The following is a 26,693-nucleotide window of genomic DNA, read 5'->3' on the forward strand; positions in this document are numbered from 1 at the left end:
ATTGACATTGGTGAATATTCATCTACCCTTAACTACATGACTAAAAAGCCTCATACCTTTTGAAAAGTAGAACACCACTACATACTGCTGTGATTCCCACGCTCCATGGGGGTTCCCGGTATGTTGAGGTTGACTTGGTAAACGCCAAAGAATGAGGCACATCCCATTGTGCCCTCTTACTCAGACAGTGTACCATGGCTGCACCCGGTGTCCTTTGTGCTGCAGCCCTTGACCAATTAACTTGAGCCTCATAACATTCCTCTTCCACCAAACAGGCCTCACTCTTCATTGCTTATTTGGAATAGACTCAGACGATGAGTATGAAGCAAGAGAAGTGGAAAATAGGTTTGATGATCTCCAGGATGCTGGTGGCTCAGATAAATCTGGATACTGGCTCCTCACTCCCAGGCCCTACCAGTGAGGAAAATTCTTTAGTTGCTGTGGCTGTGTGGAGGGTGGCTAAGGTCCTTGATCTCTAGCTCCCCATCTTGGCCGTAAAAACAAATGCAATAACTAAAGTTGATCAATCAGGGCAGACCAATACTGGGCCCCTGTTTTCCTTTATTGAGGCCCTCACTGATGCTCTTTTAGGCGCTGGGCTGAACCTTGCTCTTCTCCAGGTTGTGATGAATCTTTTGACAGGGCTCCAGCATTTGCTTCCTCCTTCTCCCTTTGTTACGGCACAGTGGAATCTTAACTTTGTCCTCACATATTTCATGTGCACTTACTTTGAGCCTCTGCACAGCTGTCCACAGAAATACAGCTTAAGTTACCATTTAAAGTGAATTGAGACAAAACAAATGTATTTATGATTTTCTATTTAAACAAATGCTGTGTCTGGCTGTACGCAACAAAACACAGCTCTACAGCACCCCAAGGCATAAATAACAAAGTCCTCCCTGAGCTGGCATGGGTGCAGTCAACACTCTTACTGTGGAACCTCAATTTGCCAATGATGCACCCAGTAAGAAAAAATATTAATGCAGCAACCTTTAATAAACACTGGTGCATTACTTCTGCCTTCTGTTTTATCCTTGCTTTTAAGTACCCGTTACTTTTTATAAAAAAATAAACTATTGCCCTTTTCCCCACATCCTATACAGGCATGCTGCGATCTAAAATCTCATTGCTCAAACCTTCAGTAAAAGCTTGGAAGAAAATAGTGTTTGACCATTGTAGACAATTATATATATTTTTTTTTAAACTAGGACATGTATATTTTAACGCTTTGCATGTCCTGCCAGTGAAAAAACCTAAAAGTCCTTTTTAACTGTGGCAAGCAGGTTCACCCATAGGTAGATAACTTATAATGCTTAATTTCAGTTTAAGAGCAGCTACGAAAAAAACTATTCAACAGCACATTTTAATAATAATTTAAAATCCGACTTACTGCTGGAGTCAAAGCACACTTTCAAAAAGTTTTTTGATTTTCCAGCCTAAGCCAAATGTGCTTTCCTGCTAGTGTTGAGTATTCATTTACTTGTTAATGCCTCCCCTGTGGTGAGATGTGTATTGCTCTCAGTGCACAATGGCCTTGGAAGTGGCGAAATGCTTTTGCTCCCTGAGAAGTATCAGTGTTGCTCAACTTCAAAGGGTGTCTACCCTGTCACTGGGAGATATAGGTCACACCTAGGCCTGCCTCCCTTTTTGTCTTGCTAGTCAGCCTGGCTCTGTACACAGTAGAATGTTGATCTGCCCCAGGACTGGTTTGGCATGACCACAAAGGGAGGATTTGACCATTCTCCTAACCATTCCTGTGGGTGAGCACAGGGAGCTCATCAGGCAAAGGAAGCTTCTGCCATGTTGGATTAGGTAGAGGAGGGCCGTGTGGTATGACTTTTATTGAAGCACACAGAAAGTACTGCAAAAATAGGTACGTTCACTCCTAGGAAGGAGAAGAGACCCCATTGTCTATACCTCAAGAGTGCTGAGCTTTTGTATTGATCGTAGAAAACACTACAGTGGATGATCAGCTCTTTGTGGGTCACACAGTGCAGGCCCGTTGCATTTGACCACTAACCTGTTCATAGCTGGTGATCAAGGCTTCTTCCATACAGTCAACACCCTGTCCAATAAGGCTTCATTAGCAGGACCGCAAATGACCAGTACAAGATATCGTGGTGGCCTACATGTTGATGGACACCATACAGAAGTGATTCTTAACCTTTTTAACTTCTGTAGCCGCCACTTAACCATTACTAGAACTAGAGGACTAACTGAAATCCCGGGATCCCTAGTTAGATATCATTGGAAGCCCGGGACTCTGACCTAAACATTTTCGATGATGTGAACCTCAAAACACATGCACTAAAAATATAGAAACGAGCAATAGAACAAATGATGAAATGTTCACAAACATATAAAAGAACAAAAATGTATTTTAATGGGGAAAGCTGAAGCTTTTCTGATTAACTGATGGCACTCATTGTCCACACTACATTCTTTTTGATGAAATTGCACTTCTTCCAAAAATCAGTCTGAGGATATTAACATTTTTTGCCTCCAATTTCAAATTTCTTCACATTTTACAGAACGTTTTACATTTTTCTAGGACAGGAAATGTACAATTTCATGTTCTGATCATTTTTTAAGCAGCTACGTTGGAGTTCATAAGGTAGCATCAGGAAATGAGTAAGATACTTGGAACTGCCCCTCCCGTTTATTGAATCAAACATCCTTACTGAGGTGCTCCAGCCATCCAAAGTCACCTGAATCAGTCTTGCTCTTTAATGAAGCCTTATTGGACCAGATGTTTGCTGCATTGAATAAGCCGCCTTCATCACCAGCTGTAAGCAGGCTAGTGGTCAAATCTTAGAGGCCTGCACCGCATGACTTTTTAATTTTTATTTTTTATTTTTGGTGTCAACTCACAACCTCAGAGTCTAGTGGTGCAGAGTTCTAGTTCTAAGCTGTCGCTGAGAGCTTTTACTGCAGTGGACAGAGAATCCCCAAAAAAAATAAGGCAAGTGTTCTCAGTTGACAGCCTGTCTTTAAAGCTTTTAAACATAACATGTGTAGGAAGTTGGCTCTGTATGTGCTATTTCAAAGTAAGGAATAGCATGCACAGAGTCCAAGGGTTCCCCTTAGAGGTAAAATAGTGGTAAAAATAGATAATACTAATGCTCTATTTTGTGGTAGTGTGGTCGAGCAGTAGGCTTATCCAAGGAGTAGTGTTAAGCATTTGTTGTACATACACATAGACAATAAATGAGGTACACACACTCAGAGACAAATCCAGCCAATAGGTTTTTATGTAGAAAAATATCTTTTCTTAGTTTATTTTAAGAACCACAGGTTCAAATTCTACATGTAATATCTCATTCGAAAGGTATTGCAGGTAAGTACTTTAGGAACTTCAAATCATCAAAATTGCATGTATACTTTTCAAGTTATTGACAAATAGCTGTTTTAAAAGTGGACACTTAGTGCAATTTTCACAGTTCCTAGGGGAGGTAAGTTTTTGTTAGTTTTACCAGGTAAGTAAGACACTTACAGGGTTCAGTTCTTGGTCCAAGGTAGCCCACCGTTGGGGGTTCAGAGCAACCCCAAAGTCACCACACCAGCAGCTCAGGGCCGGTCAGGTGCAGAGTTCAAAGTGGTGCCCAAAACACATAGGCTAGAATGGAGAGAAGGGGGTGCCCCGGTTCCGGTCTGCTTGCAGGTAAGTACCCGCGTCTTCGGAGGGCAGACCAGGGGGGTTTTGTAGGGCACCGGGGGGGACACAAGTCCACACAGAAATTTCACCCTCAGCAGCGCGGGGGCGGCCGGGTGCAGTGTAGGAACAGGCGTCGGGTTCGCAATGTTAGTCTATGAGAGATCTTGGGATCTCTTCAGCGCTGCAGGCAGGCAAGGGGGGGATTCCTCGGGGAAACCTCCACTTGGGCAAGGGAGAGGGACTCCTGGGGGTCACTTCTCCAGTGAAAGTCCGGTCCTTCAGGTCCTGGGGGCTGCGGGTGCAGGGTCTCTCCCAGGCGTCGGGACTTTAGGTTCAAAGAGTCGCGGTCAGGGGAAGCCTCGGGATTCCCTCTGCAGGCGGCGCTGTGGGGGCTCAGGGGGGACAGGTTTTGGTACTCACAGTATCAGAGTAGTCCTGGGGTCCCTCCTGAGGTGTCGGGTCTCCACCAGCCGAGTCGGGGTCGCCGGGTGCAGTGTTGCAAGTCTCACGCTTCTTGCGGGGAGCTTGCAGGGTTCTTTAAAGCTGCTGGAAACAAAGTTGCAGCCTTTCTTGGAGCAGGTCCGCTGTCCTCGGGAGTTTCTTGTCTTTTCGAAGCAGGGGCAGTCCTCAGAGGATGTTGAGGTCGCTGGTCCCTTCGGAAGGCGTCGCTGGAGCAGGATCTTTGGAAGGCAGGAGACAGGCCGGTGAGTTTCTGGAGCCAAGGCAGTTGTCGTCTTCTGGTCTTCCGCTGCAGGGGTTTTCAGCTGGGCAGTCCTTCTTCTTGTAGTTGCAGGAATCTAATTTTCTAGGGTTCAGGGTAGCCCTTAAATACTAAATTTAAGGGCGTGTTTAGGTCTGGGGGGTTAGTAGCCAATGGCTACTAGCCCTGAGGGTGGGTACACCCTCTTTGTGCCTCCTCCCAAGGGGAGGGGGTCACAATCCTAACCCTATTGGGGGAATCCTCCATCTGCAAGATGGAGGATTTCTAAAAGTTAGAGTCACCTCAGCTCAGGACACCTTAGGGGCTGTCCTGACTGGCCAGTGACTCCTCCTTGTTATTCTCATTATTTTCTCCGGCCTTGCCGCCAAAAGTGGGGGCCGGGCCGGAGGGGGCGGGCAACTCCACTAGCTGGAGTGTCCTGCTGGGTTGGCACAAAGGAGGTGAGCCTTTGAGGCTCACCGCCAGGTGTGACAATTCCTGCCTGGGGGAGGTGTTAGCATCTCCACCCAGTGCAGGCTTTGTTACTGGCCTCAGAGTGACAAAGGCACTCTCCCCATGGGGCCAGCAACATGTCTCGGTTTGTGGCAGGCTGCTAAAACTAGTCAGCCTGCACAGATAGTCGGTTAAGTTTCAGGGGGCACCTCTAAGGTGCCCTCTGGGGTGTATTTTACAATAAGATGTACACTGGCATCAGTGTGCATTTATTGTGCTGAGAAGTTTGATACCAAACTTCCCAGTTTTCAGTGTAGCCATTATGGTGCTGTGGAGTTCGTGTAAAACAGACTCCCAGACCATATACTCTTATGGCTACCCTGCACTTACAATGTCTAAGGTTTTGCTTAGACACTGTAGGGGCACAGTGCTCATGCACTGGTACCCTCACCTATGGTATAGTGCACCCTGCCTTAGGGCTGTAAGGCCTGCTAGAGGGGTGTCTTACCTATACTGCATAGGCAGTGAGAGGCTGGCATGGCACCCTGAGGGGAGTGCCATGTCGACTTACTCATTTTGTTCTCACCAGCACACACAGGCTTGTAAGCAGTGTGTCTGTGCTGAGTGAGGGGTCTCTAGGGTGGCATAAGACATGCTGCAGCCCTTAGAGACCTTTCTTGGCATCAGGGCCCTTGGTACTAGAAGTACCAGTTACAAGGGACTTATCTGAATGCCAGGGTGTGCCAATTGTGGATACAATGGTACATTTTAGGTGAAGGAACACTGGTGCTGGGGCCTGGTTAGCAGGGTCCCAGCACACTTCTCAGTCAAGTCAGCATCAGTATCAGGCAAAAAGTGGGGGGGTAACTGCAACAGGGAGCCATTTCTTTACAACATGCCTTTTGGGAAGCTTTACACCTGCCATATGGGATATGTCACAGCTGCTGTTTGCTTCAGTTATCGGACTATCTCTAGGGACACTTTTTTTTTCTTAGCAGGCGTGGGATTAAAAAGTAGCTTCCAGCAGGTCACTCAGTCTGGGCTCAGCAGACTCTGTAGCAAGGGTTATAGGTCCAGGGGTGTGTAATTCCTATTGCCCGATGTCCAGGACCTATTGCTTAGGGTCAAGGGCAACACGTTTTCATCTGTTTTGTCCTTTGTCCACGTTGTGGAGCAGGGAAAGGAATTGCCCTCAGTTAAGGTAATACTTGTGTCCATATTTTGTCGTTTGAGCTTGTATTTATGGTTCATTAATGCGAAGCTTTTATTAGGGTGAGCTCTCTAAATACATGGTGTAAGTTTGGACTGCACTACCTACATTGGTTCCAGTAAATTGTGTTAATTTTTGCATGGTTTAACAGTAGGAGGTTACATGTAGTGCACTCCGAATGCTCTGATAAAACAAAAATGTTTGCAGTAGTTTGAAAGGAAGAGTGATGATTTTTGCTTTCAAAATAAACTAATCACAGAAAATGCATCTAGGAAAATGTATTTTCTCTTCAGCCACTTTTTTCCCCAACCCTGGAGGAAGTTTTACCTCTGCCATTATCAGGAGTAAACCCAACGTTTCCTAGTATGGGAAAAGCTTAAAGAAGAGCTGGTGAAAACCAATAAAACATGCAAGTTAGTAAGTATGCACAGACTCTCAGGGCATTCCTAGCCTGGACCTTTTGCTTACTGCTACCTCCAGCCCCAGTAGATCTGTGGGAAGGTGGCAACATACGCAAATTCATATTCAAGCCCTACTGTAGTACTAGCCCTGGCATAGTCAGACTATTAACAGAGCTCTTGTATATCAAATTGCTGCCATAATTTGTTGCCGCTCTACATGGCATCAAAAGGGACAAGTAGATCTATGAAGGAACATGTCCTATGGACAAGTAGGTAATATATAAAATTCCACACACTTGTGGGTCCTTCAGTCTGCCTCTGCCTTTTTACTGGCTCTGCATGATATGGTTCTCATTGAACGTTCAGACTGCTTCAGTGGCTCTGTCTCTGTCATTTAACTGAGTGAGGCTGTGAGAACCAGGCTGACTCATCCATGAAGTGGTTTGAATTCAGCAGAGCAGCAGTATGCTCTTTAGGACCCCAGACTCCTCAAAAGGTCTATGTGTAGCTTTATTGTTTTGTGTCAATCTTTAACTTCCAGCAGAGACAAACTGCAGCCCCAGCAACAACTCAGGAATTCACTGCTTGGACACCACATGGCACAGTAAATGGCAGTGACCGTACCATTGAGACAATCCCCTCCTTTCCTGCCTCAACTAGAAAGTATTTCTAGCTCTTTAATGGAACATGAGACTGGTCGGAGGTCTGGTGTCATCCTTCTTACAGGCCTGGAAGACAATAAATTAAGACCAGTGGGGTTAATCCGATTGTAGAAAGGGGGTATCCATGACCCTTTCCCCATCTCCTCCCTTTATTTCTCTACCCAAAGTTCTGCCAGTCAGAAACCTTTCTTCATATTCTACAGCTTGTGGTAATGACCCTGCTGCTGAAAGGAGCAGTGGAGTTTGTGTCTGAGCAGGACATTGAAGCCTGGAAGTGCCATCAGTAGAAACTCTCAAAGGCCTGCTGTATGTGTCCATTCCTAGCCCTCAAGATCTTGAGCCTCTTCCTTTAAAGTGAGACATTCAAAATGATGTCCCTGGGCCAGGTTCCTTTTGCGCTGGAAGCAGAAACTGAATGGCAGTGGCTCTTAACCTGTGATCTGGGGACCCCTGTCTGGGGTCTTCGAAGCCTACTCTCAAGGGGTCCATGACTGCTAAAGAAAATTAAATAGATTAATGGAGAACATATAAATTAAGAAGCAAAATGTAAAAAAGAAAAATGTTAAAGGTTCTGTAGATAATGAAGGACTTTGATTTTGGAGGCTAAAAAGTGTTAGCATGCTCAGATTGATTCATGGGTGAAGTGCAATTGCATCACAGATTATAGTATGGACAATGAATGCCATCAGTTGAATTATTTAAAAAAAAAAAAAAAAAAAAAAGTTTTAACCTCCCCATTAAAATATATATTTTTTGTTTTTTTTGTGTGTGTTTTTTTCACCATTTGTTTGAATGCTTATTCCTATATTTGTGGTGTGTTTTTGTTTTAAGGTTAACCATCAAAAAATACTTAGGTTGAGATCCTGTGCTTCTGGTAATAACTCATTGGGGTCTGCAGCTTCCAGCAATAACTAATTGGGGGTCCCTGGATTTCAGTAATGATTCAGTGGTAGTCTTCGGGTTTACTCACTACCAGTTTCCAGTTGTCTGAGTTTTTCCTTAATTGGACAACCAGCTCCTCAAAAACATGTTGCTGCACATGTAGTTGCCTCTTTTGCAGGAAAGAGCAGCCTCTCTTTTTTTTATTTAGGTTTTTCATTTAGTATGTTCAAGATCAACCTGGAGACCTCCCTGGCTTCTGTTCAGGGGCAGTCCTGGATAGGACATCACTTCAAAGAATCATTCCTCCCCAGAGGAACTTCCCTGCTCAGGTCGTGAATCTGTTTCGAGAAGGAACTCTGATTCCAAAACTGATGCTTATCTTGTATCTTCCTTGTCAGTTATGCATCCTGGCAGATTGAGGACTCACTAGTGGTGCTACCTCAGGCAGTGTTTCATCATGCTGGAGCACCTATTTGACACAGTTTTGTTCTCTGTGCACTTCCCCTGTTAGGGGACAACCGATCAACGGAATTTCCTTCCAGCCCCCCTGAGCCCTGGCAGCAATGGTGACTGACACTTGCACTCTAGTTTGGGGGACATATCTGAAGGGCCTGGAGAGCAGAGACCTGTGGTCCTCAGAGGAGCAGTTTCTGCATATCATCCTCCTTAGGGTTATTAGGTTGGTGCTCAAGGCATTCCTTCCCTTTCTTTGTGGTCAGTCTGCCGATAACTTGACAGACCACATGAATACTGTGTGGTGTATTAATAAGTAGGGAGGGGGGGGTGGTGGTTGGGATTGCTTTGGGTTGAGGTGGTGAAGTGTTTCGGGTGAGGGGGGAGGTTTTGGGGGTGAGGAGGGGGGGGGAAATTGGGGTAAGAGTGAACTTATTTTCTCTCTTGGCAAGACTGAGGTTCTGGTCTTGGGCGGACCAGCATGGAACCTGGATGGTAGCCAACAATCAGACCAGGGCCAGTGGCCTCAGTTGGTGTCAGACCCATCCACTATCCCTCTTTGATGCCCTCTAGTGTCTGTTGCAGGGATTATTGGATTGGATTATTGGATGATTTGTTTTGTTGTGGTGGAGTTTTCCAAAGAGTTCCTTCCACACTCTGGATTATGAGTGTTTGGCAAGACTGGGCCCATGTCTCTCATTACCCTGTATTAACTGAGAAAGATGTTCTATGCATTCCTTTTTCACCTCTGTGCTCCCCTGCTCTGCCTACCTTTCAGTTTGGATCTCTCCTCTCAGTCAGAGGGACAGGTTCTTGGCACCTCCACCACCATGTCTCGAGATTGAGCATGGGACAGCTGCAATCAGAGGAAGATGGCTTTTTGTTTGTTTGTTTGTTTGCTTGCTGTGATTCAGCCATTTGTGTACTTGGGGCAGTGGAACAGATTTTCTACTTTGTGGACTGATAGTTATTGATCCCTTGTAGACTCGCCTGTCAAACTTCCCCCAGGTTTGCACTCCTGTTAGCACAACAAGAGTGTGCTGTTGGAATGGTCAAAGGAGAAAACCTGGGGAGATTGGGGGAGGGAGTGGAGGCTGTGGCTATGGCTCAGATAGGTAAAGCTGCACCATGGGCACCCCCTCACACCTTTGGAGAACATTACTACTTTAATTTGGAGGTGAGAAGGATTGGCCATTTTGCTTATTCTGTTCTCCCAAGATTTCCTTGTCTAACCATCCTTAAAGGCCCTCCACCTTATGGGGTACTGCTTGGGCAATTTATTCAGAAGGTCAGGAAACTGTGGAGATAAGGATCCACCTGAAAGATAGTTACAGAAGGTAAGTAACGTTTTGTTTAGTAGTACAGATGTGCTTTATGTACTGTGGAGCCCTCCAAAAACAAAAAATGAAATGAAAAAACGTTGGGTTGTGCAGGGTTTTTGAGGCAGCAGGGGTCAGTGGGAGAGCAGTTGGTGAGAGGCAGCTGGCAAGAGCAACAGAGGCCCTTGAGAGTGGGCTCAAATATCAGACGGGAAGGGGGGTGAGGAAATCGGTGCTCAAGCTTGGTGCAAGGGATGAAGGAGCAACGTAGCACACTGGGGAGGCAAGGAAGCAGCAGAGTAGAGAGGGCATGAGAACACTTGCAGTGTCCATCAAGCCAGAAAAAGCGTAAAGAGGCAATGCTTTACGGCAGGGATACACAAGTTGTCTGGTGACCCAAAGTCACTTAAAGTGCAAAACAACCAGTGGCTAAAGTTGTCTGACCCATTGTCCCATGCTGAGGTGGGAGAGATGTTAATGGCAATTAAATAGCTCAGTAGATGAGTGTGACCAAAACCCCCTTTAATTGGGTAAATATGTATTTTTATTAAGAATTTGTTGAAATTTTGTTTAGAGATAGGAAGGGGGAAATAATGGCCTATGAAGAATTAAGTGGCGTTTGGTAAGAGTGTGAGGAAGACCATAACATGCAGGAGGATCCTATTATATTGTTGGAGATGTATGCCTGATTGCAGGTGGCAAACGTAATGTTTTGAGTTTATGGGATGGCAGTGGAATATTCTTGTGAAATTTAGGGTGTGCCTAATTAAGTACCATTGTGTGTTGCTTTGGACTGTAAGGTTAGGTGGTTTTGTTTGGGGGGGGGGGGGAGAGAAAATGATGATAAAGGGCTAGATAATAGTTAGAAGAGGGTACAGTGATTAATTTACTTTTTTATTTTTTTTATTTTTATTTTTTTTTCCTTTTTTTTGGTCATTTGATCTGGGGGTTGAGTGGAATAGTTGAGGGAATGTTCCACAGCAGTGAAGACAGAAGAAAAATCCTACCTTATTTTTTCTCTGTTAAGAGTTTGAGCTGCAGATATTGGGGTCTTTTACCATAGTAGGCACTGTAAGTGATGATTAGGTACTATTCAGATGGTAAGTATTACCATTACTCTGTTTTGTTCTCCATTGTTCATCCTTACCATAACTTGATATCCACTCACGATATCTTGTGTAACACAGGTATGCAGGACCAGAGATCCAGGAGAAGGTTGCCACGTTCAGACAAATGCTGTTGGAAAAGGACCTAGCTGTGGGAAAAGAGGAAGAGAAAACAAAGCCAAAGTAAGCAATATGACTCTGGCACCATAACCGTATTTTGCTATAAATGGTAGACTTCATGAAAAATGCTGCATCTGATGTGAAGCCACACATTACATCAATGTCTCATCAGTTAGTACCCTGTGTCTGTTAAGTATTCCTTTCACTGACCTTTCCATCAGTCAGTATTTAAGGTACCAGCCAAGTTGTCCTCTGATCTTGCATTACTGTTTGTACAGAGTACATCTTGCTGGATTGACAGCTGTCACGGCATGCAGTTTTGAGTACTATTTGTAGTAAGCTGATTTAGCTACTAAAATGTAAAGTATTAAGCCAGGTTTTAGTGTGTTAAGTGCTGCCTGAATGTACGTCCTCTTAATAAGGGTATTCTCTTCTGTGTGTGTGTGTATATGTGTGTGTATATGTGTGTGTATATGTGTGTGTATGTGTGTGTGTGTGTGTGTGTGTGTATATATATATATATAATCTCTATCTCATGTCTAATTTTCATTGAGCTTTCCTTTTAATATAAAACAAAATCAAGAATTTCTGTAACTCAAAGAAAGGAGGCATAGATAACAGTACTATGTTTCATTGAAGAGAAAACTGTAATGAAAAGCACAGACGTTTTTTAGCCAATAGGCTGCATTCAGATTAACATGGTAAAGCAAATGTGACCGTGTCATTAAGGCCTCAGACCTCCCAGTATCCCACCATGCCTCAGAGGTCAAAGAAAGGAGATAGGTGGCAGTTAAATCAGTTCTTCTTTCTGCCTCCTTCAGAAAGGATCCCTGAGCACTTTCTCTTCATTTTCTATTTATTTTAATTTTAATAAGTGATCTCTCATAAATTCAAAAGAACTCAACCTCAAAATAACTCAACCTCACTCAACATTTATAAGTACATTTGGTACTTCTCAACACTTTATCTGACTGAAAACGAACATTTTTATCAGTCAAAATGCCATCCCTCTTTTACAGATGCCCTTCCTGTGGGAGGAAGATGGCAGTCTCGGACCCTCATTCAATCTTCATTGCTTGTTTACCAACTTCTCATAATCCTGAAACATGTCATCATTATAAAACCCTCTCAAGAAGAACTTTCAGGTACAGAGGGAAGAACCGACTTCATGCACTTACAGAGAGAGGAAAGGTGAAACCTTCAAGTGGCCTAGGGGATGGGCATGTCAAAAACCTCCTTTACATAAGCCCTTCTCAATGGAACATCGAGGAAGGTCAAAAGAAAAATGACGTTCCTCGCCTCAATCATCGGGTTGGAGAAAAGAAGTGCCTATCTGTTCCCTGTTGGCATCAATGTCAACAAGTCACCGGCAAGACATGGGCGATAGACGTCAGAAGCTCCAATCCAGTCGACATCTACGTGGCCGACATTGCATAAGTCTGTCGAAACATGGTCACTCGACGTCAAGACAACCTATATCGACAGCGGCAGGTTCACTGTTGACTAATCCGACGCCACAAGATATGTGGATGGCACAGGATTCAATGTCAAGGCAACTGACGCTGACTCCACCTGCCGAGGTTCCAATATTGCTGTTGGGAGAAAATCGACGTTGAGTCAGAGTCTGCAGAGAAACAGGCCCAGGTCGATGTTGCAACCAAGATTCTCGACGTCAAGAAGCAGATTTCTTTCATCAGATATGTTCATGAAGGGACTGCAACAGGGAGAAGGTAAGTCTCCACTAGAATCTCTGTGTCTCCCCCCCCCCCCCCCCCACGACATCTTACTCCCGGTTCGGATTATTCATGGATCTATTCCTCATCCAGAATGCCTACGCCTGCGCATACACAATCAATAACGTCACGCAGGCCTAGGAGTTCACTCAGAGGGAAAACACCAAGTAAACACCAACAACCTTATAGATCTCCATCTAGATCTACACATACAAGGTCTCGGTCCAGTTCATGTCACCACTGCCGTTCCAGGTCTTGATGAAAACACAGATCACCCTCTTGGTCTTGGAGTTCTGGTTCCTCCTTAAGGGACTACTCCTCACTGCTGTTGGACTCCCCTCCCCTTAGAGTTCCCATGTGGGCGACCTGATTACATTAAATGATGTCCTCATCAGAGGGGCGACGAAGCAAAACATTGACATTGCAACACCTGTTTTTACTTCGTTGATCATGTTTGAAACTCCTCGTCACAGGTCTTCTTCCAGAGCACTGCTCCCTTTAGTAGCCGGCCGCCTTGAACCTGCCATGCAGCCTTTTCTTGATCCAGCATCTGTTCGAGCTGTACCATCAAGACTCCAGAAAGAAATATAAGGCACCTGATCAAGACCGTTTTTCTCTGATCAGCTCCTCCCCTAGATTTGGTGAGTGTGGCAGCTGCAAAAAAGAATCATGCCACTGCTTCATAGTCAACGGCACCACCGGATAAAGATAGTAAACAATTTGACTCCAAGAAATGTGTAATACCTGTAGGAAGTTGGCTCTGTATGCACTATTTCAAAGTAAGGAATAGTATGCACAGAGTCCAAGGGTTCCCCTTAGAGGTAAGATAGTGGCAAATACTAATAATACTAATGCTCTATTTTGTGGTAGTGTGGTCGAGCAGTAGGCTTATCAAAGGAGTAGTGTTTAGCATTTGTTGTACATACACAAGCAATAAATAAGGAACACACACTCAAAGACAATTCCAGGCCAATAGGTTTTTGTATAGAAAAATCTCTTTTCTTAGTTTTATTTTAAGAACCACAGGTTCAAGATTTACATGTAATACTTCAAATGAAAGGTATTGCAGGTAGGTACTTTAGGAACTTTGAATAATCAAAATAGCATACACAGTTTTCAAATAAATCACATATAGCTATTATAAAACTAGACACAGTGCAATTTTCAAAGTTCCTAGGGAAGGTAAGTAATTGTTAGTTTTTGCAGGTAAGTAAACCACCTACGGGGTTCAAGTTTGGGTCCAAGGTAGTCCACCGTTGGGGGTTCAGAGCAACCCCAAAGTTACTACACCAGCAGCTCAGGGCCGGTCAGGTGCAGAGTTCAAAGTGGTGCCCAAAACGCATAGGCTTCAATGGTGAAGGGGGTGCCCCGGTTCCAGTCTGCCAGCAGGTAAGTACCTACGTCTTCGGAGGGCAGACCACGGGGTTTTTGTAGGGCACCGGGGGGGGACACCAGTCCACACAGAAAGTACACCTTCAGCAGCGCGGGGGCGGCTGGGTGCAGTGTGCAAACAAGTGTTGGGTTTGTAATAGGAATTAATGGGAGACCAAGGGGTCTCTTCAGCGATGCAGGCAAGGGGGGGCTCCTCAGGGTAGCCACCACCTGGGCAAGGGAGACGGCCTCCTGGGGGTCACTCCTGCACTGGAGTTATGATCCTTCAGGTCCTGGGGGCTGCGGGTGCAGTGTCTTTTCCAGGCGTCAGGATCTGGGAGTCAGGCAGTCGCGGTCAGGGGGAGCCTCTGGATACCCTCTGCAGGCGTCGCTGTGGGGGCTAAGGGGGGACAACTTTGGTTACTCACAGTCTCGGAGTCACCGGGGAGTCCTCCCTGAAGCGTTGTTTCTCCACCAGTCGAGTCGGGGTGCGTCGGGTGCAGAGTTGCAAGTCTCACGCTTCTGGCGGGAAATGCTATTGTCTTGAAGTTGCTTCTTTGGAAACAAAGTTGCAGTCTTGGGTGAACAGGGCTGCTGTTCTCGGCAGTCCTCTGAGGATTCAGAGGTCGCTGGTCCTGGGGAAAGCGTCACTGGAGCAGTTTTCTTCCGAAGGGAGGAGACAGGCCGCTAGGGCTGGGGCCAAAGCAGTTGGTGTCTCCGTCTTCTCTGCAGGGTTTTTCAGCTCAGCAGTCCTCTTCTTCTTAGGTTGGAGGAATCTGAGTTCCTAGGTTCAGGGGAGCCCCTAAATACAGAATTTAGGGGTGTGTTTAGGTCAGGGAGGGCAGTAGCCAATGGCTACTAGCCCTGAGGGTGGCTACACCCTCTTTGTGCCTCCTCCCCAGGGTAGGGGGGGTCACATTCCTATCCCTATTGGGGGGATCCTCCATCTGCAAGATGGAGGATTCATAAGTCAGTCACTTCAGCTCAGGTTGCCTTAGGGGCTGTCCTGACTGGTCAGTGACTCCTTGTTTTTCTCATTATCTCCTCTGGCCTTGCCGCCAAAAGAGGGCCGTGGCCGGAGGGGGCGGGCAACTCCACTAGCTGGAATGCCATGTGGTGCTGGAACAAAGGGGGTGAGCCTTTGAGGCTCACCGCCAGGTGTTACAGTTCCTGCCTGGGGGAGGTGATAGCATCTCCACCCAGTGCAGGCTTTGTTACTAGCCACAGAGGGACAAAGGCACTCTCCCCATGTGGCCAGCAACATGTCTCGAGTGTGCCAGGCTGCTACTACCAGTCAGCCTAGACAGGTAGTCGGATAAGGTTTCAGGGGTCACCCCTAAGGTGCCCTGTGGGGTGTATTTGACAATAAATTCCACACTGGCATCAGTGTGCATTTATTGTGCTAAGAAGTTTGATACCAAACTTCCCAGTTTTCAGTGTAGCCATTATGGTGCTGTGGAGTTCGCGTTTCACAGACTCCCAGACCATATACTCTTATGGCTACCCTGCACTTACAATGTCTAAGGTTTGGCTTAGACACTGTAGGAGCACAGTGCTCATGCACTGGTGCCCTCACCTATGGTATAGTGCACCCTGCCTTAGGGCTGTAAGGCCTGCTAGAGGGGTGACTTATCTATACTGCATAGGCAGTGTGAGGTTGGCATGGCACCCTGAGGGGAGTGCCATGTCGACTTACTCATTTTGTCCTCACCAGCAGACACAAGCTGGCAAGCAGTGTGTCTTTGCTGAGTGAGGGGTCGCCAGGGTGGCATAAGATATGCTGTAGCCCTTAGAGACCTTCCCTGGCATCAGGGCCCTTGGTACCAGGGGTACCAGTTACAAGGGACTTACCAGGATGCCAGGGTGTGCCAATTGTGAAAACAAAAGTACAGGTTAGGGAAAGAACACTGGTGCTGTGCCTCAGCACACTCAATTCAAAACATAGCATCAGCAAAGGCAAAATGTCAGGGGGGTAACGATGCCAAGGAGGCATTTCCTTACAAAATGGTACAGTCCAGCCAAGACCAACTGCCAAGCCATGTCCTCCCTGAACCGGATTACATGCAACCTAGAAGTCGTTTTGCCTTGCTAAGGACTCAACAGCCAGGTATAGCTTAAGTCCAATCTCACAGTGACTGCAGGACCCATATCTGGTCATACCGGTTCCACTTAAGATTAACTGCAACAACAACAAGGTGATGGATGAAATTCTTGAATTAATCTCAGCTCCTGGCAATCCCTCTGATGCCTTCTTTTAAAGTCTGACTTGCCTCCAGTGTATTGCTAGAGGTGCGTTGTTAGATATGAACAGTGTTGCGAAATGACCTATTTTTGGGTGGTCACCCCCAATGTTTCATATTTTTGCCTGCTGGTAATCTTGAACTCCTAACACTGGTGTCTAGCGCTCAAAGTATGTGTTTGTCCCTGAAAACATTTTGAAAGTTGCTTAAAACTTGATAGGTGCACTTACCTTTCCTATAAGGTCTTACTATATGGTGCAGAAATACATCCAGAACTTGCAGAATGCTGTACCTATGTGCCATCCATTACAGTGGCAGTGAAAGTTTGGCTTCAGACCTATCCTATGTTGCCTGACAGCAGCAGCTTTAACCCTGCCACCCAGCAACTAGACCTGAACTTGACTTAGCTGTGTGCCTCAGCCTCCCATATATTCATGTGGTTATTTGGGCACTAGAGAAGGTTTAGCATAGTTTGAAAATTGGCAAAAAGAGATAATACTAATGCTCTATTTTGTGGTAGTGTGGTCGAGCAGTAGGCTTATCCAAGGAGTAGTGTTAAGCATTTGTTGTACATACACATAGACAATAAATGAGGTACACACACTCAGAGACAAATCCAGCCAATAGGTTTTTGTATAGAAAAATATATTTTCTTAGTTTATTTTAAGAACCACAGGTTCAAATTCTACATGTAATATCTCATTCGAAAGGTATTGCAGGTAAGTACTTTGGGAACTTCAAATCATCAAAATTGCATGTATACTTTTCAAGTTATTCACAAATAGCTGTTTTAAAAGTGGACACTTAGTGCAATTTTCACAGTTCCTAGGGGAGGTAAGTATTTGTTAGGTTAACCAGGTAAGTAAGACACTTACAGGGCTTAGTTCTTGGTCCAAGGTAGCCCACCGTTGGGGGTTCAGAGCAACCCCAAAGTCACCACACCAGCAGCTCAGGGCCGGTCAGGTGCAGAGTTCAAAGTGGTGCCCAAAACACATAGGCTAGAATGGAGAGAAGGGGGGTGCCCCGGTTCCGGTCTGCTTGCAGGTAAGTACCCGCGTCTTCGGAGGGCAGACCAGGGGGGTTTTGTAGGGCACCGGGGGGGACACAAGTCCACACAGAAATTTCACCCTCAGCAGCGCGGGGGCGGCCGGGTGCAGTGTAGAAACAAGCGTCGGGTTTTCAATGTTAGTCTATGAGAGATCTCGGGATCTCTTCAGCGCTGCAGGCAGGCAAGGGGGGGATTCCTCGGGGAAACCTCCACTTGGGCAAGGGAGAGGGACTCCTGGGGGTCACTTCTCCAGTGAAAGTCCGGTCCTTCAGGTCCTGGGGGCTGCGGGTGCAGGGTCTCTCCCAGGCGTCGGGACTTTAGGTTCAAAGAGTCGCGGTCAGGGGAAGCCTCGGGATTCCCTCTGCAGGCGGCGCTGTGGGGGCTCAGGGGGGACAGGTTTTGGTACTCACAGTATCAGAGTAGTCCTGGGGTCCCTCCTGAGGTGTCGGTTCTCCACCAGCCGGGTCGGGGTCGCCGGGTGCAGTGTTGCAAGTCTCACGCTTCTTGCGGGGAGCTTGCAGGATTCTTTAAAGCTGCTGGAAACAAAGTTGCAGCTTTTCTTGGAGCAGGTCCGCTGTCCTCGGGAGTTTCTTGTCTTTTCGAAGCAGGGGCAGTCCTCAGAGGATGTCGAGGTCGCTGGTCCCTTTGGAAGGCGTCGCTGAAGCAGGATCTTTGGAAGGCAGGAGACAGGCCGGTGAGTTTCTGGAGCCAAGGCAGTTGTCGTCTTCTGGTCTTCCGCTGCAGGGGTTTTCAGCTGGGCAGTCCTTCTTCTTGTAGTTGTAGGAATCTAATTTTCTAGGGTTCAGGGTAGCCCTTAAATACTAAATTTAAGGGCGTGTTTAGGTCTGGGGGGTTAGTAGCCAATGGCTACTAGCCCTGAGGGTGGGTACACCCTCTTTGTGCCTCCTCCCAAGGGGAGGGGGTCACAATCTTAACCCTATTGGGGGAATCCTCCATCTGCAAGATGGAGGATTTCTAAAAGTTAGAGTCACCTCAGCTCAGGACACCTTAGGGGCTGTCCTGACTGGTCAGTGACTCCTCCTTGTTTTTCTCATTATCTTCTCCGGCCTTGCCGCCAAAAGTGGGGCCTGGCCGGAGGGGGCGGGCAACTCCACTAGCTGGAGTGTCCTGCTGGGTTGGCACAAAGGAGGTGAGCCTTTGAGGCTCACCGCCAGGTGTGACAATTCCTGCCTGGGGGAGGTGTTAGCATCTCCACCCATTGCAGGCTTTGTTACTGGCCTCAGAGTGACAAAGGCACTCTCCCCATGGGGCCAGCAACATGTCTCGGTTTGTGGCAGGCTGCTAAAACTAGTCAGCCTACACAGATAGTCGGTTAAGTTTCAGGGGGCACCTCTAAGGTGCCCTCTGTGGTGTATTTTACAATAAAATGTACACTGGCATCAGTGTGCATTTATTGTGCTGAGAAGTTTGATACCAAACTTCCCAGTTTTCAGTGTAGCCATTATGGTGCTGTGGAGTTCGTGTTTGACAAACTCCCAGACCATATACTCTTATGGCTACCCTGCACTTACAATGTCTAAGGTTTTGTTTAGACACTGTAGGGGTACCATGCTCATGCACTGGTACCCTCACCTATGGTATAGTGCACCCTGTCTTAGGGCTGTAAGGCCTGCTAGAGGGGTGTCTTACCTATATTGCATAGGCAGTGAGAGGCTGGCATGGCACCCTGAGGGGAGTGCCATGTCGACTTACTCGTTTTGTCCTCACTAGCACACACAAGCTGGCTAGCAGTGTGTCTGTGCTGAGTGAGAGGTCTCCAGGGTGGCATAAGACATGCTGCAGCCCTTAGAGACCTTCCTTGGCATCAGGGCCCTTGGTACTAGAAGTACCAGTTACAAGGGACTTATCTGGATGCCAGGGTCTGCCAATTGTGGATACAAAAGTACAGGTTAGGGAAAGAACACTGGTGCTGGGGCCTGGTTAGCAGGCCTCAGCACACTTTCAATTGTAAACATAGCATCAGCAAAGGCAAAAAGTCAGGGGGCAACCATGCCAAGGAGGCATTTCCTTACAGTTGGGCTTTCTCTGTTTTTTCAAAGTATGGGTTTAGAACATTTTCTGAAAAATCTCTAAATCGCCAGAGGCACCAGCCTTCTTCAAGTATAGGGCCTTCAGTTCCATTGTGTTTGCGGCCCTAGAAGGGGGGGTTTACCTTCTCAAAAGATGAAAAGTTCCTTTCTGAAGTAGAATTTGCAAACATTTTCGAACTTTTGACTTTCAGATGTTTTACTTGAAGCAATCCACTTAGTGGATCAGACCAGGCCTCCATCTCGGTCAGCCTCACATCGTGACTAGGTCCCAGTCTAACGCTTCATAGACTATAATTGACACCTTGCACTCTTTCGTGTGATTTTCACTTGTCTTAAAAAATTCTTATATTGGCTGTGGTGTGTGACTTTTCCTAATGCGTAGCACTGGCTAAAACCTTTACATGATACCTTTAATTTAAGCCTAAGTGCTTCATGTTGCATTTTCCAAGACTGAGTGTAGGTTAATTTAATTGCATTTGTGCAACATTTAGCCAGTTTTTTTTGTTGTTTTTTTTGGGTGGGGGGGGGTGGGGGGGGGGGGGGGGGAGTGGTTCCGGTCCTCAGGACACATGAGAACGACCAAGGGTGCCACAGAAAGGGTAAAAGCATGACTCCCACAGAACTGTCTCAGCTCCAACTGGAAGTCCAAGAGCTGTTACAAAAACAGCCCGTAGAAAGAGCACACACAGAAAAGATGAAGAATTACAAACTGTGGATATTTACTGGTGTCAAACATGGATCAGTCACTATAACCAATAGTGCACCTACAGATACTAAACAGGTGTAAGGAAATGCCTCCTTGGCATGGTTACCCCCTGACTTTTTGCCTTTGCTGATGCTATGTTTTGAATTGAAAGTGTGCTGAGGCCTGCTAACCAGGCCCCAGCACCAGTGTTCTTTCCCTAACCTGTACTTTTGATTCCACAATTGGCACACCCTGGCATCCAGATAAGTCCCTTGTAACTGGTACCTCTGGTACCAAGGGCCCTGATGCCAGGGAAGGTCTCTAAGGGCTGCAGCATGTATTATGCCACCCTAGAGACCCCTCACTCAGCACAGACACCCTGCTTACCAGCTTGTGTGTGCTAGTGAGGACAAAATGAGTAAGTCGACATGGCACTCCCCTCAGGGTGCCATGCCAGCCTCTCACTGCCTATGCAGTATAGGTAAGACACCCCTCTAGCAGGCCTTACAGCCCTAAGGCAGGGTGCACTATACCATAGGTGAGGGCACCAGTGCATGAGCACTGTGCCCCTACAGTGTCTAAGCAAAACCTTAGACATTGTAAGTGCAGGGTAGCCATAAGAGTATATGGTCTGGGAGTCTGTCAAACACGAACTCCACAGCACCATAATGGCTACACTGAAAACTGGGAAGTTTGGTATCAAACTTCTCAGCACAATAAATGCACACTGATGCCAGTGTACATTTTATTGTAAAATACACCACAGAGGGCACCTTAGAGGTGCCCCCTGAAACTTAACCGACTATCTGTGTAGGCTGACTGGTTCCAGCAGCCTGCCACACTAGAGACATGTTGCTGGCCCCATGGGGAGAGTGCCTTTGTCACTCTGAGGCCAGTAACAAAGCCTGCACTGGGTGGAGATGCTAACACCTCCCCCAGGCAGGAGCTGTAACACCTGGCGGTGAGCCTCAAAGGCTCACCCCTTTGTCACAGCCCAGCAGGGCACTCCAGCTTAGTGGAGTTGCCCACCCCCTCCGGCCACGGCCCCCACTTTTGGCGGCAAGGCTGGAGGGAACAAAGAAAGCAACAAGGAGGAGTCACTGGCCAGTCAGGACAGCCCCTAAGGTGTCCTGAGCTGAGGTGACTCTAACTTTTAGAAATCCTCCATCTTGCAGATGGAGGATTCCCCCAATAGGATTAGGGATGTGACCCCCTCCCCTTGGTAGGAGGCACAAAGAGGGTGTACTCACCCTCAGGGCTAGGGGCCATTGGCTACTAACCCCCCAGACCTAAACACACCCTTAAATTTAGTATTTAAGGGCTCTCCCTGAACCTAGAAATTAGATTCCTGCAACTACAAGAAGGACTGCCTAGCTGAAAACCCCTGCAGAGGAAGACCAGAAGACAACAACTGCCTTGGCTCCAGAAACTCACCGGCCTGTCTCCTGCCTTCCAAAGAACTCTGCTCCAGCGACGCCTTCCAAAGGGACCAGTGACCTCTGCATCCTCTGAGGACTGCCCTGCTTCGACGACGACAAGAAACTCCCGAGGACAGCGGACCTGCTCCGAAAAGACTGCAACTTTATCCAAAGGAGCAGCTTTAAAGAACCCTGCAATCTCCCCGCAAGAAGCGTGAGACTTGCAACACTGCACCAGGCGACCCCGACTCGGCTGGTGGAGAACCAACACCTCAGGGAGGACCCCCGGACTACTCTACGACTGTGAGTACCAAAACCTGTCCCCCCCTGAGCCCCCACAGCGCCGCCTGCAGAGGGAATCCCGAGGCTTCCCCTGACCGCGACTCTCTGAAACCTAAGTCCCGACGCCTGGAAAAGACCCTGCACCCACAGCCCCCAGGACCTGAAGGACTGGACTTTCACTGCAGAAGTGACCCCCAGGAGTCCCTCTCCCTTGCCCAAGTGGAGGTTTCCCCGAGGAAGCCCCACCTTGCCTGCCTGCAGCGCTGAAGAGATCCCTTGATCTCTCATTGACTTCCATTGCGAACCCGACGCTTGTTCTAACACTGCACCCGGCCGCCCCGCGCCGCTGAGGGTGAAATTTCTGTGTGGGCTTGTGTCCCCCCCGGTGCCCTACAAAACCCCCCTGGTCTGCCCTCCGAAGACGCGGGTACTTACCTGCTGGCAGACTGGAACCAGGGCACCCCCTTCTCTCCATTGAAGCCTATGCGTTTTGGGCACCACTTTGAACTCTGCACCTGACCGGCCCTGAGCTGCTGGTGTGGTAACTTTGGGGTTGCTCTGAACCCCCAACGGTGGGCTACCTTGGACCAAGAACTGAACCCTGGAAGTGTCTTACTTACCTGGTAAAACTAACAAAAACTTACCTCCCCCAGGAACTGTGAAAATTTCTCTAAGTTTCCACTTTTAAAATAGCTATTTGTGAATAACTTGAAAAGTATACATGCAATTGAAATGATTCAAAGTTCCTAATGTACTTACCTGCAATACCTTTCAAACAAGATGTTACATGTTAAATTTGAACCTGTGGTTCTTAAAATAAACTAAGAAAAGATATTTTTCTATACAATACCTATTGGCTGGATTTGTCTCTGAGTGTGTGTACCTCATTTATTGTCTATGTGTATGTACAACAAATGCTTAACACTACTCCTTGGATAAGCCTACTGATCGACCACACTACCACAAAATAGAGCATTAGTATTATCTCTTTTTACCACTATTTTACCTCTAAGGGGAACCCTTGGACTCTGTGCATGCTATTCCTTACTTTGAAATAGCACATACAGAGCCAACTTCCTACAACAGGCATATGACCATTGTAGGAAGTTGCCTCTGTATATACTATTTCAAAGTACGAGATGGTGTGCACAGAGTCCAAGGGTTCCCCTTCGAGGTAAGATAGTGGCAAAAGTAGATAATTCTAATGCTCTATTTTGTGATAGTGTGGTCGAGCAGTAGGCTTATCAGAGGGTCGTGTTAAGCATTTGTTCTACACACACAGGCAATAAATGAGGAACACACACTCAGACTTACTCCAGGCCAATAGGTTTTTATATTGAAAAATATATTTTCTTAGTTTATTTTAAGAACCACAGGTTCAAGATTTACAGTTAATACTTTAAATGTAGGTACTTCACTTAGACACTTCAGGAGCTTTGAAAATAGCTTATTGCCATTTTTACAAAGACTGTTATATTGCTTTTATTCAAAGTGGACACAGTGCAAAAATCAACAGTTCCTTGGGGGAGGTAAGTAAAGGTTAGTTTTGAAGATAAGTAAAACACTTACAAGTCTCAGTTCTGAGGCATAGGCAGCCCACTGTTTGAGGTTCAAGGCAACCCCAAAGTTACCACACCAGCAGCTCAGGGCCGGTCAGGTGCAGAGGTCAAAGTGGTGCCCAAAACACATAGGCGCCTATGGGGAACAGGGGTGCCCCGGTTCCAGTTTGCCAGTAGGTAAGCACTTGTGTCCTCTGGAGGCAGACCAGGGGGGTTTTGTAGGGCACGGGGGGTAACACAAGCAGGCACAGAAAGTACACCCACAGGGGCGGCCAGGTGCAGTGTGCAAACAGGCGTCTGGTTTTAGATTGAAAACAATGGAGGGAGAGGGCGTCACTTCAACGATGCAGGCAGGCACGGGGGGGACTCCTCGGGGTAGCCACCACCTGGGCTAGGCAGAGGGTCGCTTGGGGGGTCACTCCTGGACTGGAGTTTGGTTCCTTCAGGTCCTGGGGGCTGCGGGTGCAGTGTTGGTTCCAGGCGTTGGGTCCCTTGTTACAGGCAGTCGCGGTCAGGAGGAGCCTCTGGATTCTCTCTGCAGGCGTCGTGGTGGGGGCCCAGGGGGGTCGTCTCTGGTTACTCACGGGCTCGTAGTCGCCGGAGAGTCCTCCCTGAGGTGTTTGTTTTCTGCAGGTCAAGCCGGGGTGTCCGGTGCAGAGTGGGAAGTCTCACGCTTCCGGCGGGAAACGTGTGGTCTTTAAAAGTTGCTTCTTTGTTGCAAAAAAGTTGCAGGTTTTTGAACAGGGCCGCTGTTAACGGGAGATTCTTGGTCCTGGGGGTCAGGGCAGTCCTCTGAGGCTTCAGAGGTCGCTGGTCCCTGTCTGTGTTGCTGGAGTAGGTTTTCGAAGTTGGAGACAGGCCGGTAGGGCTGGGGCCAAATCAGTTGTAGTCTTCCTCCTTCTGTGCAGGCTTGTAGGTCAGCAGTCCTTCTTTCTTCAGGTTGCAGGAATCTACATTCCTTTGTTCTGGGGTGCCCCTAAATACTGAATTTAGGGGTGTTTAGGTCTGGGAGGGCAGTAGCCAATGGCTACTGTCCTTGAGGGTGGCTACAACCTCTTTGTGCCTTCTCCCTGTGGGGAGGGGGGCACATCCCTTATCCTATTGGGGGAATCCTCCAAACTCAAGAGGGAGGATTTCTCAAGGCAGGGGTCACCTCAGCTCAGGACACCTTAGGGGCTGTCCTGACTGGTGGGTGACTCTTCCTTGTTTTTCTCATCATCTCCTCCATCCTTGCCGCCAAAAGTGGGGGCCGTGGCCGGAGGGGTGGGCATCTCCACTAGCTGGGATCCCCTGGGGCGCTGTAACAAAGGGGCTCACCGCCAGGTGTTAGTTCCTCCAGAGGGAGGTGAGAAGCACCTCCACCCAGTACAGGCTTTGTTCCTGGCCACAGAATGACAAAGGCACTCTCCCCATGTGGCCAGCAATATGTCTGGTGTGTGGCAGGCTGGCAGGAACTAGTCAGCCTACACTGGAAGTCGGGAATGTTTTCAGGGGGCATTTCTAAGATGCCCTCTAGGTGTATTGTACAATATATTGCACACTGGCATCAGTGTGCATCTACTGTGCTGAGAGGTTTGATACCAAACTTCCAGTTTTCAGTGTAGCCATTATGGTACTGTGGAGTTTGTTTGACAAACTCCCAGACCATATACTCGTATGGCTACCCTGCACGTACAATGTCTAAGGTTTTGCTTAGACACTGTAGGGGCATGGTGCTCATGCACATATGCCCTCACCTGTGGTATAGTGCACCCTGCCTTAAAGCTGGAAGGCTTGTTAGAGGGGTGACTTCCCTCAGAGTGCCATACCAACCTCACACTGCCTGTGGCATAGGTGAGTGCCATGTCAACTTATTTTCTCCCCACCAGTACACACAAGCTGTGAAGCAGTGTGCATGTTCTGAGTGAGGGGTCCCTAGGGTGGCATAAGACATGCTGCAGCCCTTAGAGACCTTCCCTGGCATCAGGGCCCTTGGTACCAGGGGTGCCAGTTACAAGGGACTTACCCGAGTGCCAGGGTTGTGCCAATTGTGGAGACAAAGGTACAGTTTAGGGAAAGAACACTGGTGCTGGGGCCTGGTTAGCAGGGTCCCAGCACACTTTCCAATCATAACTTAGCATCAGCAAAGGCCAAATGTTACGGGGTAGCCATGCCAAGGAGGCATTTCCTCACAACCATACTCCAGGAGGCCCTACTGCAGCTCAGAAGCGGACACTAGATAACCACTATGGAACTGAAGGGCACTTGTTAATGAACGAATAACAAATGCATGTCCTTAGGTTTGTTATGGACAAGGTACACTATCAATTCAGTCTTATTTCCTTGGAGACCAGGTGTTCACAAACCTCCTGTCTGTAGTGGCTGCACGCTTAAGAACGAGAAGGATGCCTCTAGCTGAACGACTGACTAGTGAAGGCGAGTTGACAAAAAGGATGCTGGAGGGACAGTCCTGCTTATCTTTACGGGATGGGGTTCTTCATGAAGGCAAACTCAAACCCTGTACACAAACAAGCCCTGCTATTGAAAAATAAAAATCAAGCTCTCCTCTACCAGGGAAGAAAGTCTGACGGTGATGATTGTGAAGAAACTCTGGGCATGGTGGTGTCCTGCTCATTTCATGCCAAGTTATGCATGTGACCCAGAGAGGAGTGGCTTTGAAATAAATGGTTTCAGGCTACAGGGAGTAGAGAGAATCTAGTGGTTTTCACACAGGCAGTGCAGAAATTGAGAGTGGTGGAACCCAGATAACAGTAGGGAGGCCACTCAGGACTCCAACTCCAACAGACACCACAACAGATGCATCCCACACGGGTTAGGTGGCACACAGCACCTAATCACCAGCTGGACATGGAGCCAAACAGAAGCTGTGATGCATGTGGGAAGCTGGTCTGGAGTGTATGGTGAGCACTTATGGTGTTATCACCTTCTACCAGGTCCAGGTATACCCTATTAATGAGGTGTAGTCTGTGTCTAGGAAGCCAGGCTCTCTAGAAGTAGCTGTGGATGAGCAGCCAAGACTTATCTAGGAGACATGCAAAGCTTATGCAATACTACTGTAGTCACACAGCACTTGCACACATGGAAGAACCACAGTGTTAAAATATAAAGGTACTTTATTATGGTAACACAAACGCCAAAATTCTATATAGGAAATACCCCAACTGGAGGTGAGTAAAGACACTAATATATACACGTTTGGAGTCAGGAATTAGCATAAAAGGCCATAGAAAACAGTGAAAGCAATAGTAAGTACTGAAGACCTGGGGTTAGGGTGAACAAACCATATACTAAGAAAGTGGAATGTAAACGTCTGACCCCACTCAAGGAAGAGGTAGAGAGGAGTTG

The 26,693-nt window shown here is 47.3% G+C and overlaps 1 protein-coding gene across 5 annotated transcripts in view; it reads left to right on the top strand.

Annotated features, from left to right (window-relative positions):
* LOC138304355 (serine/arginine repetitive matrix protein 2-like) overlaps positions 1 to 26,693 on the top strand; it is a 735,752-nt gene that overhangs the window by 57,714 nt on the left and 651,345 nt on the right. For all 5 annotated transcript variants that reach the window (XM_069244334.1, XM_069244333.1, XM_069244336.1 and 2 more), the window contains exon 3: positions 10,923 to 11,024. In XM_069244334.1, the coding sequence (XP_069100435.1) occupies positions 10,923 to 11,024 (102 nt within the window). The remainder of the gene's footprint in view (positions 1 to 10,922; positions 11,025 to 26,693) is intronic.

The sequence above is a fragment of the Pleurodeles waltl genome, chromosome 7, assembly GCF_031143425.1.
Source record: "Pleurodeles waltl isolate 20211129_DDA chromosome 7, aPleWal1.hap1.20221129, whole genome shotgun sequence".
In the NCBI taxonomy this organism is placed as follows: Eukaryota; Metazoa; Chordata; class Amphibia; order Caudata; family Salamandridae; genus Pleurodeles; species Pleurodeles waltl.